This window comes from Gouania willdenowi, chromosome 18 (assembly GCF_900634775.1).
Source record: "Gouania willdenowi chromosome 18, fGouWil2.1, whole genome shotgun sequence".
NCBI classification, from domain to species: domain Eukaryota; kingdom Metazoa; phylum Chordata; class Actinopteri; order Blenniiformes; family Gobiesocidae; genus Gouania; species Gouania willdenowi.
This window is the reverse complement of record NC_041061.1, coordinates 12,888,715-12,909,771: the sequence shown is the minus strand read 5'-3', so window position 1 is coordinate 12,909,771 and position 21,057 is coordinate 12,888,715. Positions and strand designations below refer to the sequence as shown.

The 21,057-nt window shown below is 37.4% G+C and overlaps 2 protein-coding genes across 2 annotated transcripts; both read left to right on the top strand.

Annotated features, from left to right (window-relative positions):
- The first annotated feature begins 2,701 nt into the window (after positions 1 to 2,701).
- On the top strand, positions 2,702 to 10,322 carry tyrp1a (tyrosinase-related protein 1a). Its single transcript, XM_028475154.1, has 7 exons — positions 2,702 to 3,053; positions 4,094 to 4,416; positions 7,400 to 7,604; positions 7,701 to 7,868; positions 8,133 to 8,312; positions 8,417 to 8,563; positions 10,135 to 10,322. Exons 1-7 carry the CDS (start codon positions 2,702 to 2,704, stop codon positions 10,320 to 10,322), a joined length of 1,563 nt encoding a protein of 520 aa, XP_028330955.1.
- A 1,413-nt stretch (positions 10,323 to 11,735) lies between these two features.
- Positions 11,736 to 17,537, top strand: lurap1l (leucine rich adaptor protein 1 like). The gene is made up of 2 exons (XM_028475155.1): positions 11,736 to 12,227; positions 15,482 to 17,537. Exons 1-2 carry the CDS (start codon positions 12,015 to 12,017, stop codon positions 15,857 to 15,859), a joined length of 591 nt encoding a protein of 196 aa, XP_028330956.1. The 5' UTR covers positions 11,736 to 12,014; the 3' UTR covers positions 15,860 to 17,537.
- Positions 17,538 to 21,057: the final 3,520 nt, after the last annotated feature.

Genomic DNA, 21,057 nt, shown 5'->3' with positions numbered 1-21,057 from the left:
TATGTAAGGCACCAACAATATCCAAGCCAAAAGTGACAGACATCAGTCTCTGCATGAATTTCTCTTTTACATTTCATTGATTTTGTGACCATTTTTTTAATTTAATTTGTGGAAATTGTGACATAATTTTAGGAAAATGTGATTATTTTAACAATTTCACATTTAAAAGGAGTTTCATTTAATTTGTGTATTCTAATATCTGAGAAATCTGAGCTGATTTATGTATCTACAACTAAATTATTTGGTAATTTGGACAAATATTTATGCTTTTTCTGTCTTTTTAATTTTCTCCTGCGGCCCAAATTTGATGGGCTAAAGGGTTGGATTTGACCCCCAGACCTCGGGTTTGATGCATATGCAATAGATATTGAATCTAACTCTTATGTAGTGACTTATTTGAGGCTCACCTTTATAATTCATTCATGCATGTATGCACATATAAGAATAATTGAATAGTTTTGTAAATTTGCCCAATGTAACTCAAGAACATATTATCATCTTAAGTTTTTCTCCTTTTCCAAATGTGCAACAATGTGAACTCATCATATATATATATATATATTGTTTGGGACCCTCCAAAGGGGTACAACATGATACTTTTGGCAGGTAAAGTCAGACCTTTGGATCTTTTATGCTCTTAAGTGAAATGTTGAACATGCACGTTTGCCTCTGTGCACTTAAGGTTTCTAAAATCAAAACCTTACAAGTTTAGAGTGTGTGTGTGTGGGGGGGGGGTCCCTCTGGTGAAAATGTTAACAACATCTGAAACATGGCAATGAGAGACTCAGACGTGCATATATAATGTGGATGTACTTGTTTTACTAGTATTTCAATATGTATTTGTATGTATTTTTAATATAAATGAGTATTGTAAATAGTTAGAACATGTCTGAGCTTTTATTAAGATCAATCTACTGCCCTCTTTCTAATACATGCTATAGTTCGGATTGAAGGGACCTCACTCATCTTAGCCTGACTGACCATAGGGTTGTCATTGTGGGAAAATGGTCATTTTGTCATGCCATTAGCAGTATTGCTCTGTCGTAAACATGTCATTGAGTCCAATCACAGGCTTTGGTTTTCCCTCTATTGTATAACGGTAAAGAAATGGTGCAGATGCTGGAGGGAAAGATGAGATCTCAAGACAGAAAGTAAAATTGAATTTGGCCATTTAACAAGACAAGCCATGTAAATAAGCCAACTTTTATTCCTTTTTCCCCAAACCATGACATAATTTTTACTGTCAATGGAAAATGATTTACAAGAAAGAAAATAAAACTACTATTCATTCATCCAAATATAAATGTCCAATGTCAATGACTTCTTACATGATGCCAATATAAACACTGTACTGTATTATTTTAAATATTCAAGTAAAAAATCCACACAGTGTTGCACAATTGTATCAAAATTACAATTTTGCCACAGGGTACAAGTTTTAAAGTTTGATTCCCTCGAGGCCTCAGTATTTTTTTTAAAGAAGATTTACATCCAACGGTGTAAGTCTTTACTTGGTTCCTCATCCTACAATTGAAAACCATCCATCTTGGGTTAATTTGAGTCCTAAATGTATGAAAATGTATTTTTTTAATAAACATCATACAGTATGTGTGTGTTTGGATAATGCTTCCAACAATCAAAGCAGGTTTTGGCCTAAGTGAGGGGAGGTCACATGGCCAGAACTGTGCTCACAAGAAACATACGAATCAATTCATTTCAAGGTTGGATTTTTATGGAGGACCATATAATTCAAAATAAATGAATATATTGCATTTATGGCATATATGTAGGTATTAAGTGATTTATGCAATTGTTTATTTTGGCAAATATCTCCAAGTATTTATTTTTTTTTTTTTTTTTTTTTTTTAACTCTTTATGTATTTATTTATTTCTATTTATGGCAGAGTTGGTCCTCTATAGATTTTATGAAACACTACAGAGTCAAACTTATTTAAACTAAACATTCGGCGTTGTTTATATTTAATTGGACAAAACTAGAAAAATCTAAGTTGTGTCTATAGTAAATAATGTTCAGTTTAGTATTGCATTCACAAGTGAACAACTTAATTCCTGAATAAGAAAAACTTTCAGTTAGATTTTGAGACTTAAACTATTTATGTATATTTTTGCTGTATTTTGAAGTAGTACAAAACCAAAGCGCAGACCGAATTATTTGATGTCGTTGGCCAGATTTGGCCTGCGGACCTTAAGTTTAACACATTATCTTTGTGAGATTTCTATGAATAACCAAAGGTGGGTTTTTTTCTTGGATATCAGGGTCATGAATGTGCACAGAAGGCATGCGCACACATACAGATAAAGTGTGCGCTTATCATGGGGTCTTTGGATGCTCTTTCACTGAAGCAGAAAGCAGCAATTCATGTTGTGGCCTGAGAGAAGAATTCCAAAACTCTGACCCTCCACCCCAAAAGGAAACCTAATGTTATGTGATGGAATCACGCGGGAGTCAGAAAAGCCGGGTAGTCATGCGCTAATCCGGTATTTATGGTGGACGCTTCAGTGGTTTTTGGGGCGGTTGAAGCTGAGGCCTGTGAGGGTGGATGGAAGGGGGTGTTTGACCATTTTCTCACACGTAGAAGAAGTAATGCACATTAACTGCTGGTATAACACTTAAAATTGTAATCACATTTATATTAATCAACTCTAAAGTCATCCTCACCCGTGCGTAAAAGTTGGAGCCATGTGGCGCTGTATTTTGGTGCTCCTGTGCGCGGTGTCCGTGCGCGCCCAGTTTCCCAGACAGTGCGTAACGGCGGAGGTGCTGCGGACCGGACAGTGCTGTCCGTCACCTTCAGGCCTGGACGACGATCCCTGCGGTGCAAGCTCGGGCCGCGGCCAGTGTGTGGCCATCGCGGTTGACGCGCGGCCCCACGGACCTCAGTATCCGCACGACGGTCGGGACGATCGTGAAAGGTGGCCGGTGCGATTCTTCAGCCGAGCCTGTCAGTGTAACGGCAACTTCAGCGGCTTTAACTGCGGCCGATGCAAGCACGGATGGACCGGAGACAACTGTGACCAGCAGGTTTCTGTCGGTAAGAGACACTAAGATTTTATTCATCTATACACTTGTCTTTATTTATTGGATTTAAATGTACAAAAAGCAATTAGTAAGAAAATCAGATAAAAAATGATGATGGTTAAATGTTATTTTTTAATTAATTCCCATTATGTAATTGAAATAAAGGCTTGAAATATGAATAAGAATACGTACAGCATTTTCTGCATAAATACAATGTTCTCCATAAGCTTGTATTTCACAGGGGTGTCGCGATGCAACTTTTTCACTTCGGATACGAAACTGATATCCAGCCTTGGTTATTGCCCAATATACCGATATCGATACGATGTTAGCACAAATCATACTTTTGTGTGTAAAAACTGACCACATTTTAACCTTAAACATAAGAATATTTTACAATTGGCAAAAAAAATGAGAAGACACTGATATCGGACCAATTTCCGATATCAATATTTGTATCGGGACAACCTTAGTATTTCTGTTCTATTTATTCAGAAACATTGGTTGAAGTTGAAAATGCCCAGAGAGTCAGAAACTGTAATTTAACCCTCCTATTATCATCAAATATTACCAACACATTTTACCACTGGGGTCAATCTGACCCCAAGGGAATATTTGACTCCAGAACCCTATTGGTTGTGGTGATGATTTGACCTTTCCTGCAGCGCCACCATCAGGTCAAACTTTCAGTTATAGAGATAGTGTATCTTGAAAATCTTTCATTCAAATCTTTTACACAGCTTAAACAGCTTGGGGTCATATTGACCCAATGCGTGCAACATGTATTTAGCACATTGAAAAAGTATCATCATGATAATTGTATGTTTAATCAATAATACCCATCAAATTAGGAAAAGTCATGAAATATGAAGCAAAAGAAAAAGTCAATTATTATTTTTTGATAAACATTGAATGGGGTCAAATTGACCCCAAGGATAAAAGGAGGGTTAAGAGCTTAAGACGATGTCAGTCTGATGTGGTTTCTTTACTTTTTCCTTCTAACATCTGGCTAATTGGGTCAATCCAATTCCTCTCTTTCCTTTAATCCCAAAGTAAGGAGAAACGTGATGCAGCTCAGCTCAGAGGAGAAGCGTGCGTTTGTGAGTGCGTTGGACCAGGCCAAGCGCACGGTGCACCCAGACGTGGTGATCGCGACCCGTCACTATTCCAGCGTGTTCGGGCCCGATGGCAACACGACGCAGTTCGAGAACATCACCATCTACAATTACTTTGTGTGGACTCACTATTACTCCGTCAGCAAGACGTTCCTGGGTGCAGGACAGGCCAGCTTTGGAGGAGTGGACTTCTCACATGAAGGGCCAGGGTTCGTCACCTGGCACCGGTACCACCTGCTGCAGCTGGAGAGAGACATGCAGGTGAATGCAGCTTTAACAACCGTGAAACCATTCTAAGCATCACATATTCCTGATATTCCACAGCTCCTGTTATTGGTTGTTGAGTTGGGTAGAGCTGCCTGGTGCCAAAGTAACATGTTATAAAAGTAGCATAGGGCAAATGTAACGTAGGACAAAAATAAGACGGCCATGTACTCAGACCCGTCTCTAATTACATCAACATGTAAAGCACGCAACAATCTTCTTCTTTTTTTGATTCAAAGGTTGTTTATTGTTTCATGTGTCACATTAAGGATAATTTAGTCTTGTAACATCACATTCTCTCCTGTTGAGAATCATGTTAAAATAATAATGTGAATAAATGAATGAAACAAAAATAATAATTTAAAAAACCAAACAATCAAAGAAGAGACATTAGAAGTAATGGAAATTCCAGCAAGATTCTTTTTGTCTTCCTCTTGAATAATATGTTAAGGTTTTATTTATTCAGACAACTATTCCTTTGGAAATCCATGACTTTAATCTCCTGACATGTTTTGACTAACAGCTGCCAGGCATCCGCTGATCACTTTGTCTTTCCTTTGAAGTTTCCTTTGAAGTTTCTTTGACTTCCGCGTAATAATTCCAGCAAGATTATGTTTTGTCATTTTTTTTGAATAATATGTTAACTTTCATTAAAGATAAGGAAATTTCAAAGGAAACATCAAAGCGATCAGCAGACACCTCTGATGAAGACTGGCAGTTGTCAGTCGAAACATGTGAAGAGAAGTGGATTTCCTAACTAACAGTTGTCTGAATAATGAAACCTTAACATATATGAAGTGATTAAAAATGTAAGTATTTCTTTACTTTTTGAGAAAGAACATGGATTGTTTACCAAAAAAAAAAGTAACTTTCCTAAACTACAGTGCATTTCATGGTGTTATTTTTGTCCCACCCTTACGTTCCAACAAAGAGGGGACAAACGCAGCAATGCAACTTCCAGTCAACAATAAATTACACTGTTACAATTTTTGATCGATAAAGCAACTGGTATTGACAGAAAACAATAAACATAATGGTGTGTAAAATTATCTTTTAAAATAATGCTTGTTTTGTTGCTCTATTGGTAGGAAATCAGAATTTTTAGTGCAATGTTATGCCTAAAAGCCACCAAGCGTGAAAAAAGTGAAACGTTTTTCTATGGCTGATACTTGATTGATCAGCGTGCCATCCATTGAATACCAATATGATGTATAGCCACTCAAAACAGCTTCAGTGATAGAAAGCGAGTTGACATTTCACAAATCATCCAAACCCTGAATGAACACTTAGCATATCCTTCCAGTGTCATGAACGGGCGTGTTATTCAGTGGCTTGTAAATAACTTGCTGGACTCCATCCATGTGATTAGTGGTTTAACACCGAAGAACTCTTATTCCCTCTGTGGCTCACGCACAGTTGGAAGCGTAAAGGGAAGCGTTTGGTTTTCTGCTTGTAATCAGGAGAAAATGGATCAACCAGCATGACTAAAAAGCATCTCAGAGTCTCTTCACCAGTTTAAAATCAAAGAGCTCATCAAGGCAGTTTCTGGAGTGACGCGGTTCGACTTCATCTGCGAATTTTTTTTTACAAATGTGGGATTTTCAGGTTGTTTGATAGTTTCTTAAACAGTCCTAACAAACTATCTGAATCGTATTAGCTTTTACCTTAACGCTGTATAATTTTTGTTCGGTTTTTTTAAACCACTAATCTTGTTTGTGCACCTTTGCTTTACCCCAGGGTTGTTTCTCTGCTCATGATATTTGAGGCTGAATTTCTATCTTCTGGGATGAGTTTCACACTTTTATTCAGTGTCACAATGTCTATTTTTATACTGATCCATCCACACATTCCAAATTATAGCCATCATATCAACATTTTACACACTGCATTAAAAAACGCTAATCCTGAAGGGTTTTATGAAGCCACTTTCCATTTCTATTTAATTTCAATGAATACCATAACCATTCACTCACCGACCTGATGTAACGTGTGCATCACTGATAGTTTTTCAGACTGAAAGGTTTTTGTCAGAGGTTTTCGTCGTCCACATTTTTTAAGTGACTAATTTTAAAAAACATAAGCAAAAACTAGAGCAAAATACTTGATGTTTTTGGTAATTAATAAAAAAAAATTCACTAATGTTCACATTAGACAAAATCCAATCATTTTTGTTGTCTGTGTATTTACAAACATTAATACCATCTCATATTAGGTAAATAAATGCTAATTAATTTTTTTTTAAATGCATAAACTAATTTGTATTTTAGTTGACAATATCTGTAACACATTTAGTCCAGTAAATTCTTAATTTCATTTAGTTGACTCAACTATGCAAGAACTGAAATAGTCCCAATGACGACTAATAATAATAATAATAATAATAATGCATCATATGTATATAGTGCTTTTTTTGGGACTCAAAGTCACTTTCCATAAGACACTTGTAAAGAAAGAGAAAAAAAGAAATATAAATAAAAGTAGTTCTAATAGAATAAACATAATAATAACAATACATCAAATTTATAGAGCGTTTTTTTGGAACTCAAAGCCGTTTTACATAAAACAAATATAATAAAGAAAATGAAGGAAGAAATAAATATAAATATATTAATAATGATAAAAAATAGTTACGATAAAATAATAAAAATAAATATAATGATGCATCAAATTTTTTTGGCACTCAAAGCCGCTTTAAAAACATAAATAAAGAAAAGAAAAGGTTAAGGAAAAGCAAGTTTGAACAGGTGAGTTTTGAGGAGTGTTTTAAAGATTATTATTATAATTACTATTATTAATGTTTTGACTAAAACTAAGTTGCATTTTAGTCAAATGGCTTTTACTATATCAAAAAAGTAGCGGCGCGTGACGCACTTTAAAACCAAGACATCCCAAGACTTTTTGTTACTACCAAAAAACGACAACATTTTTAAAGTGTCGTTTCCTCGTCTTCATTCCTCTTCCTATCCTCCAACCCCTTCAGGACATGCTGCAGGATCCATCTTTCGCTCTGCCCTACTGGAACTTTGCCATCGGCGGAAGCACATGTGACATCTGCACAGACGACCTGATGGGAGCGCAGAGCACTTTTGACACGAACTCGCTGAGTGCCAACTCTGTCTTCTCCCAGTGGAGGGTCATCTGTGAAAGTGTGGAGGACTATGACACACTGGGAACCATCTGTAACAGTGAGCCTATTGTTGGTTACTGCACTGGACAAACTGTGAGGTTATAGAGTGACTTCTGCATGTGATTTTTAACATGTGTCTCCTTGAACCCTTAAGGCACGGAGAGCTCTCCCATCAGAAGGAACCCAGCAGGAAACGTCAACAGACCGATGGTGCAGCGGCTCCCAGAGCCCCAGGATGTAGCAGACTGTCTGCAGGTTAACACCTTTGACACACCGCCTTACTACTCCACCTCCTCCGAAAGCTTCAGAAACACAGTCGAAGGTGATTGTCCACAACAATCCGTGTACTGTTTCGTTCTTGGGTTATTCTGTTTTAAAACCAAATCAAAATAACAAAACAGCAGTGTGGTTATTTTGTTTTACTGACTTAAAACCTGAATAGAATCACAGAAAAATAGAAAAAAAACCAGAAAAGCAGTGTTTTTTTTCCGTCTGTTTTAAAATCACGGATTCACAACAGTACTTCTTCATCTGTGAAGTAGTTTTTGTGTATTTTCTAACACCTTTGGTATGTTGTTAATGGCAGGCTACAGCGCCCCCCAGGGGAACTATGACCCTGTGGTGAGAAGCCTGCACAACCTGGCCCACTTGTTCCTGAATGGGACAGGTGGACAGACTCACCTCTCCCCCAATGACCCCATCTTTGTCCTCCTGCACACGTACACCGATGCCATTTTTGACGAATGGTTGCGGAGACATGGTCCAGGTGTTTGAGAACATTACCCACCTTTTTTTTTTATGGTTGATTGAAATACAATCTGTGGTTTTTATCCAATTAAATGTGATCTAATTGTAAAAATGTATGCACAGAGACAGCGGTTTACCCTGAAGAGAACGCCCCGATTGGTCACAACAGACGATACAACATGGTGCCCTTCTGGCCTCCAGTGACCAACTCGGAGATGTTTGTGAGTGCCCCTGAAAACCTAGGGTACACCTACGAAGTGGTTTGGCCCGGTACGCAGAAACTTTAATTACATTCAAAGCTGCTGGTGATGATGATTTTTAATCAGATAAAGACACAGTGCGTAGGCCTCGTATGTCAACAAATGGAAGGTCATTTGCTTTAACTGTAAACACTCTCTTTTTGACATTGTAGGAAAAGTTGTGCGAGTTGCATTGTGTGATGTAGAGTCCCCGTAGACCAGGGGTGTCAAACTCATTTTAGTTCAAGGGTCACATACTACCTCGTGTGACCTCAAGTGGGCCACACCACAAAAATCAGTTTTTTTTAATGAAGAAAAAGCACAAATTCAAACAAAATCCTGAATGTTAAGCAATTGTTGGGAATTCCTGGACTTTGCAACAAATTTTCTGAAGAAAATAAATCCAATTTAATCAACAGTTTATATGGTAGTTTACAAAAAGTCCTGTTTTTGCGGTAATTTTTACTTGGAACAAAATCCTCCTGCGGGCCGGACTAGATGCTCTGGCGAGCCAAACTTGGCCCTCAGGCCTTGAGTTTGATATATGTGTCGTAGACGGATGCATACAAGTGTTTTTGCTTTATTCTTACCGTGATTTAATATGTTTGTCCCCCAAAGTGCCTTCCCAACACATTTCTGGTGTTTTTACCGACTGAAAGTTGTGGCAAAACAATTATAGATGTTTATTTTGGGGTTTAAACGTAAAGGTCCGAATCCAGACCTGATATCACTGGGAATACTGGTAAAAAAAACAAGAGCAAAATGGTGTGAAGCGAAACAAAGCAAAGCAAAAACACTCATGGGGCGCCGATTGTAAAGTTGCACGTGATAAAATAAACTTTTCACTGTATTTGGCAACAAAACCACGTTTAAAAAAATGTATGTGAATTTTTTTTGTTACTTTTGACCAGATTTGCAGCAATATTTGTGAAATTTGAGATTTTTTTCTGTTGTAAAAATACAATGTCATTGTTCAGTTTAAATGTTAAATCTAAATGTTACAATTAAATCTAAATGTTAAATGCTAAATGTAAACAGTGAATTTTGCACATTAGCTAAATATTTAGTTTCACCCGTGACATTTAGATTTAATGTTTAGATTTAACTTTTAGATATAGATTTAACTTTTAAATTTAGATTTAAGTTTTAGATTTATATTTAACAATTTACAGGTAACTTTTTGAGTTAACGGTGAGATTTAATATTTAACATATAGATTCAACATTAACATTTACATATAACTTTTAGATTTAATATTTAGATTTAACATATGCATATTTTAAGAGAAAATATCAGATATTGCTGTGTATCTGGTCAAAAATAACAATAAAAATTTCACATACGTTATTTAAACGTGGTTTGTTTCTAAATGTTGCAAAAAAGTTGCTGTTTATTTTAGCATAAACACTTCTATGGATTCGTTTACAGGACTCCACATCCCACAATGCATCTTTTTTTCAAGCAAATAACACTTACACTACATCTTCCTCTGATAAAAAAATTAAAAAAAAAAAACACTGTCTCCAGCAGCTTTAATTTTTCAACATCTACATATTATTTCTAATTAACAAAGGTTATAACTTCCTGTTTCCACTTTTCCAGCTCAACCATTTACCCTCACTGAAATGATCACCATGGGAATCGTTGCTGCCCTCGTGGTGGTGGCAGTCGTTTTTGCCGCCACCACATGTGCGGTGCGTGCCCGCTCTTACAGGACGGACGGCCGTCAGCCTTTACTGGGAGACCAGTACCAGCGCTACGATGATGGGAAAAGTCAATCGGTTGTGTAGCGTCAAAGATGGAACCCAAGCCTTTCCTGTAGTGTGCTTGTTTTTTTTTGTGTTACTTTTACAATGACAGAGCGATGAGATTCAAGTTTTTGCAGCTTCATGTGCTTATGTTAAAATTCCCATGAGCTTTTTTTTTAAATTCTAATTAGTGCAGATATAACCAGTTCAGTGGCTTTCACCCAAAGTAATGGATGCCAGTTTGAGCTTTACCTAGCAAGTGTTTCCTTGTAGCATTTTTGAGACGCTGAGATCAATTAAATGCCTATGTATGCATTTTTCATGCTTATTTGAAATGACCATTTTTGCTTGAAGACACGTGTTGTGAAAAACTCACTCTTATTTTCTACTATATTATACATTGTGCTTGCCTTTTAGCAGGTTTAGCTTCAAACCTTTAGTAGCTACCACTAGTGCCCGTGCTATTAACAATGACCACAAGGGGGTGCACTAGTTCAATTTAACTATTACAGCTGAACTGCATTCATGAGATTTGAGCTTTTACTGCTTTGAGCCAGTCTTTAACTAATGCTTTAAATTATCTTTAACAGATTTAAGTTTTTTTTTAAAGAAAGGCAAAAAAAAAATAATTCTTTTCTTTTTTTTTCTTTTTTTTACAATAAAAGGTAAACTAAAAATACATAAAAGTCAAAGTATAAAACATTGTTCCAACAGATTGTGTTGCTGTACTACAGATTGTTCCAATTTCTATACAATTTAAAAGCTTGACAATGTCTATTTATTCTTTATTTACAATAATATTCTTTATAATACCGCACTCTGCAACTAGATCTGAAGTGGCTCAGACCAGAAAAATCCTAGCATTTTCCTCTATAAATAATAATCATTTTTTATTTCAACATTTGGTAACGTGTCAATGTTTCCAAAATAAATAAATAAATATAATAAATAAATAAAATCTCATTTTAAAATAGATGAATAAAGTTTATAATTTGAGACGCATGTGTGCATTGTCAACATCATCCGGCCTCATGAATTCATTACTCTTCAGATAAGGTTACGGTCAAGTAAAGATTTGTTTAATTTTGAATTTGAAGATGAAAACTGAATAAATTATTAAAAAACAAATAACAGACTTTGGATTATACCAGTCTTTTTTTCTCTATATAGTCAAATCATTGAAGGGCCAGACTGAATGTAATGGCAGGCCATATCTGGGCCACATGCCTTAAGTTGACACTGTTCTGTTGGTTTGTGAATTTCAAGCACATGTTTTGTTGTTTGTTTTTTGCCGTTACTTAAATAAACGACCATCTGCCACTATCACTATTTATTATTTGTTATTTGAGTGAAAGTTTTAATCCAAGTTCACCGTTTTAATTTGGTAATTCTGCATAGTTTGGTGAGTGTTACGTCACAGCCGGTGCAGCCTCACCTGTGGGTGCGTAATGGGAGTGTTTAGTCCCTGCAGCGCAGACTCCCAGTCTGACAGTGGCGTGATCCGCAAGGTGGACCCTCTGTGGTGTTTCTGCTTCAGATCAGTTGAACAGCAGCCTGACACGGTCTACTGGTAATGTTCCCATTTGGCACCCGTGGGGAATCCCCTCCTTCCTGGATTCAGCCTTCGCTCCGTGCGTAAAAGTTTGGGGATACGTCTGTCTCTCCTGCTCGTCCTGTGGCGGTGACATCATTTTATTTATTTTTTTTAAAAAAAAAAGCGTCAGACCGTCTGAGATGGACGAAAACAGCAGCATCCTTCCCGATTTGAAGGACTTGGAGACAAAGTTGGGAAGAAAAGTCCCTGAGAGTCTTTTTCGCTCTTTGGCTGGAGGGAAACATGGAGACAATAAAGCGCCTGCGACGCATTTGGGAAGCTGTAAATTTTGGGCAAAATCTGCAGATCTGAAACGACTGGAGAGCAAAATGCTGACTTTAAAACAAGAAATGGTGAGTTATAATTCAGATATTATTACACAGTAATAACATATCCGTGCTTTTATGTTTTTTCTTTAATGCGCCAATTTGCAAAGTTAAGATTTTATACCTGAAAACATTATGCACCAGATATTTACTTAGATGCATTTAAGTACCTTTTTTGTTTTTGTTGACAGTCCTGCATCTAAATGAAGACATCTATACTTAATGTTACAGTTAGTAAACAACAGCTTCAGGCAGACATTAAGGTGTTATAGATAGAGATAAGCTTTATCATCATTGCACTGACAACAATACAATGAAATATTGTTGGCAGCAGTCATTTATCATACATCAGAAATATTAAAATACGTGGTTATAAGTAAATACAGTGATGTATTATGCTAATTCATTATAAGGATGAATATACCTGAAGTTTGTACCTCTTTTGATTAAAAGTACATTTTAAACAACTTTTTGTTTGAATATCAAAGCAAATACGAGACCCCATACAAGGTTTAACTCATGTGTCAAAGTTAAAGCCCGGGGGCCAAATCCGGCCCTTTTTTGCATCCAATTCGGCCCACATGATATAGTAAAAATGACATAGTAAACATGAATTATTGTGTAAATGACCAAATAATCCAGTTGTAGATATCTCAAGTTCGACAATTTAATGAAACTCTACAATATTTTTAAGGGCTTGCATTTTTCCTTTGTTTTTTTTTTGCATGAATGCAGTCATTTTTCATTGCAAATTGTGGAAACAACTTTCAATTTTAATACAAATCTTGCAACTTCTCACGAACGATGCCATAAAATCTCTCTACATTACACATAAAATGGTAACAAAATCCAGAATTTTTGAAGTGAATTGAATTTATATTGAAAACTAGGGCACAAGAATGTTAAAATTGTTCTTCCCCCCCCCCCCCTTATATTCCGTGGCCCACTTGAGATCAAACTGGTCCGTGTTTGGCCCCAGAACTAAAATGAGTGTGACACCGCTGGTTTAACTGATGGTTCTCCTGCTTTACACTGATACTATAGGTTCTCATTAGTGTTGGACCTTACCTTACCATAGATCATAGCAACCCCTCACCCTGAGATGACTGAAGGTATTAGGATTGCTGAGCAGATGGTCAGACTGACCGACTTCTGTGTGACTGTCACAACTTGACCACCACAAGTGCTTTATTGGCAGAATCCCATGTGTTTTAAATTTCAAATGCAGATTTCAACCTGTAATCTGCTATTTAAAATTGCATTAAATGACACCACCAATGGTCCAATGGTGGAAACGTTGCAGAATAGACGCTTTCCTTTTGTTTTCGTAGCTGTCTTCACAGCTTAGAGTGTAATCCTATCAGACTACTTAGTTTTAAAATGCAAAGGTCTGCTGTGCATAAGCCTGCAGCGGCAATATTTTTGTTTGCTAAAGCTAATTATCTACAGACTAACAGCGGAAAACGAGGTAAATCTAATGAAGCCAACACAACAGAACCAATCTGAGCCACAGGAAGTGAGGCTATTGCTACTAACTGTACTCTGCATTGTGTGCCCCCCCCCCCCAAGCTTTTTTTCATGTATTTTGGTGGTTGCAGGATGTGACAGCTGCCCACCATATTTCATTCATTCCGAGTGTTTGCCATGCAGCAGTAGTAGACACACAGGGGAACCCTTTCAATGGGCCCCTAAAGGCAGTCTGCCTCTATCTGAAGTCAATAGCTCTGTTTGTCATGTCAGAGTTTTTTAGTCAATGGCTACACTGTGGAAAAATAGGCCCCATCATTCATTATCTGGGATGAAAACTGTTATGAAAGCTCGCCTCCTCCTTCCGGCAGCCGCAGCACAGACATGACTCAACAAAGGTGAATAGTCTAAACAAAAAAAGCAAAAAAAAAGAGCGAGAGAGGACACTGTGTGCCAACTTTAAGATGTCCCGAGAAGAATGCTCACAGTTTTGAATAATAACCGAGTAGAATGAGACCTCTCTTCTGCTGCTGCTGCTGAGAAGAACTCAAAGTTTGTGGCTAAAGTTTGCCAGATATTAGCATGCTACTCGTTTAGCTTCTTCTTCTTCTTTTTTTTTTTTTTACTTAATGTTGCCTGTATTGTTTTACCCGCGCCTTCAACCTACTGCATAAAGATTCAAAATAAAAACAATCTCCAGTTTGTTTTATTTTTTTAAATTAATTTTGTTCTTGATTGTACAGTTTGGCTAATTCGCTAGCATTAGCTATGCTTTTTTTTTTGCCCAAATATAAACACAACCCTGATAGTCCTCATGGCATTTATCCCTAAATGGCATAATTTCATCTTAATACTTAATACAGGTAATTGTATTTTCGCAAAAAAATAACTTCCTTTAACAATAGTTTTTTGAAAAAACGAAATATTCCACGCACATAAGTCAATATTTCTGTCATACAGTAGGTTATGTCTCCTTTATTACTCCTTTGTTGTTGATAGTTCTACTTGCATGGGCCACTTACTGTATAATAAAGTCTGTTTTACTAAATGTAAGGAACATTTTTAATCAAAGTTGGCACGAGAAAAAATGCGTCGCATTCGAAACTATTTTATCACTTTTGACCAGTGTTTTTCAAATGCACTACAGGCGGTACTTAATCAAAGCATTAAGAAATATGGGGTTTTTTAATGTTTGTTTTTTATTAAAAATTATAATCATAGTAATAATGATGGAACATTAACTTAAAATACAAGGTCTCATGACCAAAAATGATAAAAACTAAAGAAATAAATCTATTCAGGAGGCATAAAATACCGTTTAATTTCACTTATTTAGAAAACAAGATTCTTTAAAATGTGTTATTGCTCATTCATTCCATCGTTGTGCACTATAGTTATTTTTTTATTAATATTTCGATCAAAATGTTGTAGTCGGACAAATAAGGTACAGTTCTTGGATTCAGAAATAGGAAAAGGGGGTTGGAGAACCACTGCTTCAGTGCATAATTAGCCTCAGCGTTCAATATCTAACTAAACACAAGTTAAATTAATCATGAAAAGTGTCAATGGATCCTTTACACTTGTTTTCAAGCATAAAATGAAACCAATGTTGCATTAAACTTGCATACAAGACAAAACTAACTTAGACTACGGATGTCATTTTAGGAGTAGCGATATTTTGCAGTTAGCTTTAATTCTCTGATTTCTGTTGTAAAATGTGCAATAATGAATGATCACGATGCTATTAGTAAATGAAAGTTTTCTCCTAAATGATAAAACAGTCCATAATGGAGGTTTTCCTTTTCTTGCCACAGGCCAACCTGCGAGCCATTGACGTGAAACTAATGCAACAGCTCATGACGATCAACGACGGCATCGAGTCTATCCGCTGGGTGATTGAAGACAAAGAAGGCGTGGCCAGTCAGGAGGGCAGCCTGACGGGCAGCCTGTACAGCCTGTCCGACAGCCAGGACGGAGCCTCTCTGAGGGGCAGCTTCAACAGTCTGAACGATGGAGACAGCGACGGCCTGGACAGTCTCTCCGTGGGCAGCTACCTGGACACGTTAGCAGAAAACCCCTCACCCACGGACCTCGACTCATTCGTGGATCAAACCGTGATCGGGGGGGACGCTTTCAGCAAATCTCCTTTGAAACACAGGGTGGAGTCTGATGAATACTACTGCTTTGGATAAGGCTAATAAATGTCGACCAAACAGCCTCTATGTTTACTGTAGTGTTAATATGTTGTGTGAAGTGCTTGTTCCTCGACTTAAGCCCCGTTTACACGAAAACGTTTTCTAGTGAAAACGTAAAAGTTTTGTTGCGTTTTGGTGGTCCATTTACACGTTAACCGAAACTTTTTAAAAATGGGCTCCAGAGTGGAAGTTTTTGAAAACGCTACCCTCTCCATCTCCGTGGAAACACGGAAAAGACACTTCCTGTGTCACGGGCATGTAGCCGTCAGATTACGGCCCGAACCCGAAGAAAGCCGATCTCTCTTTAAGTCTGAACCCATTGCTGCTGACACACTATTCACATCTGTGCGAGGCGTGCACATGTCGGCAAGTTTCTTTAATAACTCAGCTTTATTTAATAGCCACGCGTTCTGTATACCACTACAAACGCTACACGCGACGTAGAGGTTTAACCCTGCAACACACAGCTCAGAGAGCTGCTTCTACATATGTGACACACACAGCAACACAACGAGTCAAGAAATAGTCATTTATGCTTTTTTTTTTTTTTTTTTAAACAATTTATTTGTGTACAGGAGGACAGCCTCAATTCACCTCCTCAGCAAACATTTGTGCGTCATCTATCCAAACCTGACCATTCATTCACCGCGCAGCTTCGGAGCCGAGTCCAACCAGAGTCCATGTTAAGAACTTTGGGTTCGGTCAAATAGCTTTCAGGAGTAGTGCAGCACTGTGACTGGTCAGAATCTGGTGCAGAAATGAAATATATCTCCGCTGATCCAAATGATGGTGAAGTAAATCAAAAGAAGCTCAGTTAAATACTGTAAGTGCACACGAACACTCCTCTTTGTGTTTGGTGGAAGTGTCTCTGCGGAATGCGCTTATTTTGGTTCATTGCAGAATCATACCGCCATTTATTGGCCTGGCATGTTTACGACATGGTTTTGACGCGTCCTGCGGTCTCGTGTAAACAGATTGTTATGCAAATGTTGCCGTGTGAATGTGGAACTTTTTGGAAGCAAAATGTTGTTGTGTAAACAGGGCCTTAATGTAGCGTCTCACCATTAGGCTATTGTTTGTTTTACTTCAAATTCATGTTACCTTTGTTTTCTTGATTCACCTCAACTCACACTACGTACTTAAAACACCAAATGTAAATGAGAAGCTCTGTAAATTCATGTCTCAGTATTTATTATGCAGGTTAGTTTAATATAAAAGGTTCTCTTGGTGTTAGCTACTGTGGCCTGATTTAGTTACTCACAATGCCTATATATACTGTATATATATATGGAAAAACTGAAGTAGCATCATTATCTTGTGAAAGCTAAATTAGGATTTAGTATTGGCTCAGATCAGATATCCAAGTACAGTTTTCATGGTAGAACGTTTCAGTTGCAGCAAGTGCAATTTACCTTCAACGCCAAAGAAAAAAACCTGAGCACCACCTACTGTGCGTTTATTTTTCAATGGAAGTAGTGGCAGGATGTTGTCTTGAACACAAGAGATTAGTTGCACATTAAAGCTATATGCATGCCTGACTGAAAACCAAAGCAATTTGATTGTCTTATCGATAATTGAGGCCCGAGGGAGAAATGTGTTGGGTGTAAACTGTGGCAGATGTGGAACACATGTTTCTGTGTGGGCTCGTTTGAATTTTCTGCTGTTTTTTTTTTTTTTTTATGTGTTGCTGTATATAATTGTGTTTTGTTTTAGTTTTTTCTGCTTTGAATTTTCAATGTGTGTCTTTTTATTGATTGCTGATGTGTTGTGAAAATGATAATATATTGTGATCCCTTCACATTGTGTTCAGTTGATTATTGTTTTGGGTTTTTTTTTTTTTTTTGGCATCAAGAGATTCAGAACATATTTGGTAATCCAGACGAGTAATGAAAAAAAGGTTATGGTCTCTTCTCTTTTCAGCTAACAAGCTAAACTAAAAATAGCACTGAATGGAACATTACATTATACGCTCAAAAATGTTGCATGAAGTCTGGCTCATTAGCAATGAGATACAATCTTTCCATTTACGCAACACTTGCACAGAATGCGTCTAAATTTGGTCGCTCAATGTTATTTTTTTTTTTTTTGTACCATTTTACTTTAGCATTCCAAAGCACAGCCAAATGATACAGAGCATAATGAGAAGAGAGACATTAGCAGAAGCTCACAATTATCATCCCATACCAAGCCAAGCCAAACAAAGACTGGATTGGAACTGATAGCCAGCAACAATGTCACATAATTGGATAGCCGTTCAGCTATCGTCTCATTTGTAATGCATCGCAGCAGTTTCTTATCTTTCATGTGATAAGTGGAAGTTCCAGACGGAGTATACCGGCAAAGTCATTACAAGAAAGATGAGAACCTTGGTCTCTTTGGTTTGCAAATTAATGAGTAGCCGTGGGTCACTGTACTTTGCAGGTTTTGAGCTATTGAGTTGACAGCAGGCTTTAGGTTTTTGGAAAGCATGCCTTGTTGTATTAGACTAAAATTGTTCAAGTTGTCCTGTGTTTGTGCAACTTCTGAACTCAAAACAACTATTTTTTTTTTTTGACAGTTTTTTGACTAGTGTGGTCAGAATAAGGAAAATGTGAATTCACCCAGACAGATTCAGTCCTGTTATCGCAGCACATTAGGCCCACTTTGTCTCCCCCCAAGTGCAAAGCAGCTTTATTTGGTTTTATGCTGTCTTTTCTTATCTTTTCCTCTTACAGGCTTTGGTAGGATTAAGACTCTCAGCCAGTCTGAACCCAGGGTTGAGGCTACTAAACCAAAGACCCTCTTTTCCATGTGGTTTTTAAGTAAAATCATATAAAGTCCCTCTGTTATGTTAGACCAGGGGTTCTCAACCATGGGTACACCGGGAAGGGGTCGCCAAGATGCCTTCAAGAAACTAAGAACATTTTCAAAACAATTTGAGCCCATTTATGCTTATTTTTACCCTTTTTTGCCACTACACCAAACTTGCCATATTTTGACCTATTTTCATCACTTTTTCTTACCATATTTTTGCTCCTTTTCATGCATTTTTGCTACATTACTCTCATTTCTGCCACTTGTCCATCAAATTCCAATGCCTTTCAAGACATTTTCGGCACTTATAAACCATTCCCACCACTTTTCCCACCTAATGTCACATATGTTGACCTATTATTGTCACTTTGAAACTCTTTTCGTCATATTTCAGTTTTTTATTTAACCACATTCATGATTTGTTATTTGCCGGTGTAGTGAAAAATAATCCTACGCGTGAAAGCTTCCTACAGGCGCATGCGCAGTAATAGCGTAGTAAATATTAACACGTTCACGTGCAATATTTTGCTACCTTAAATTTTCTTGCTATGATAAACCCTAATTCTAACCCTAAAAATGAAAGGAAAAATGCTTAATTTTTTTCAACGTGACGGACGCGCATGCGCAGTTTGCCAGGTGTGCATGCCCATTGTCTACCGTAGGAAACTTTCACGGTCGGTTTATTCTACACTACACCGGTTTAAACTAATTGTTCCAATGTTACACTTTGAGCCCTTTTTACCACTTTTTCCTGTCGGTTTTTGGCCACTCTAGTTAGCAACTTTTGACCAATTTCTGTGGATTTTAAAATCCAATTTCATTAAATTTTTGGTCACTTTTAACCCATTTTGTTTCTGATTAAACCAAGGATTTACATCTTCCAGATGACTGTATACTGTGGCCCAAATAAAAATGAACTTCCTGGATAATAGTGGATATTATTCAGGTGTATAAATAAATACGGTTATCACAGATTCATAGAACAATGGACCATCATTTTGCTGACTTTACGGGTAGGCCCCAAGAAGCTTATAGATGGCCCTGTCTCCACGTGACTGTTCCTCAATGTTCATGTCTTTGTTCAACCACCTTCAGGTACAGTGGGGGCCCCCAGTCTCTGGAACCTTTATTTTTGGGGGTTGTGGGCTGAAAAGGTTGAGAACCACTGTGTTAGACTACTGTAACAAACTTGGACTCTCAGGAATAGAGTTAGCAGCCCTTGAAATAATTGAGCGTACTGAACAGGTTGGGTGAGATTATGTTGTAATAGGTTCCATGAAACGCTGCACATACCTGTCCCTTATAAGTATGTATTTCTTCCGAAACAGGCAGACAGATGCTGACTCACCAAAGCGTTATGTAAATGGCCTGAGTTACTTTTCAGTTGCAGGATATTCAGGCTTTTCTCAACTCCTAGAGGAAAACCTAGAGGTGATTACCTGCTATCAGAATAACTACCGGTATTTAGAATCTTCCCACCAGGCATTATACCTGTTCCCCTCTCTGAAGGCTGAATGACATGCAAGTTTTGTGAAAAGCAAACAAAAGGAAAACCAGCTAGTGTTCCTTGCGTCAGGGAGCAGAGTCCAAAACAATGATTTATTTATTCCCCATGTTAGTTCTTGCTTGAACCGTCAAGTAATTACACCATCGTGCAACTGGGACATTAGCTTTCCGGAAGGGTTCTATTAGCAAATTAGACTCCGGGGGTTGAACCTACACCCCTCAAGATGAAGGGAACCCAACACCACCTGGTATCTGGGAAACTGTCACTACGCTAGTAAATGAGGATACAGGATAGGGGCTATTGGAGCGAGGGTTTAGAGGGACTTCAAACGTGCAGGAGACAAAGTGGATCCCTCAGACAGGAAGCCAATGATATGGAGTAAAATATCTGGACGTTAATTAGCGTTTCTCTTCGCAGGAGTCTGGTTTGTTTCACAGCTTTGTTAGTTTAACAGCAGATGTAAATAGATTCTTGGTTCTTATAAACACTGGTTCAAATGTGTCATAGACTAAACCAGAGGTGGGCAACTTTTATCACAGCGGGGCCACAAAAATGTGATTATCTAATTTGAGGGTCACATTATCAACGTTCATGTCAGCATTTAGAGTGATGATCAATTTGAGCATTAATACAGGGAAGAAGAATATGTTTGTGTTGTGATTTCATGTGTATTTGGTTTTAATACAGTACATTGTTCTTGTTTCGGTTTTTGTGGTTGTTTTGTGTAAATTGTGTTTTTTTCTGTCATTTTCTGTGTTTTTTATGTTTCAAGTCATTTAGCATATTCTTTTATTTTGTTTGTTTTTGTTGTTTTGTATGTTATGAGCCAATTTCTGCATTTTCGTTGTCATTTTGGAGACATTGTCTATTTGTTTTCTGAGTTGTTTTGTCATTT

Excerpts from the sequence above, each read along its gene's own strand:
- tyrp1a (XM_028475154.1), top strand. The coding sequence starts at position 2,702 with ATGTGGCGCTGTATTTTGGTGCTCCTGTGCGCGGTGTCCGTGCGCGCC. Across the intron at positions 7,605-7,700 it reads ACTGGGAACCATCTGTAACA|GCACGGAGAGCTCTCCCATC; the intron begins GTGAGCCTATTG and ends TGAACCCTTAAG. Across the intron at positions 7,869-8,132 it reads CTTCAGAAACACAGTCGAAG|GCTACAGCGCCCCCCAGGGG; the intron begins GTGATTGTCCAC and ends TGTTAATGGCAG.
- lurap1l (XM_028475155.1), top strand. The coding sequence starts at position 12,015 with ATGGACGAAAACAGCAGCATCCTTCCCGATTTGAAGGACTTGGAGACA. Across the intron at positions 12,228-15,481 it reads TGACTTTAAAACAAGAAATG|GCCAACCTGCGAGCCATTGA; the intron begins GTGAGTTATAAT and ends TTCTTGCCACAG.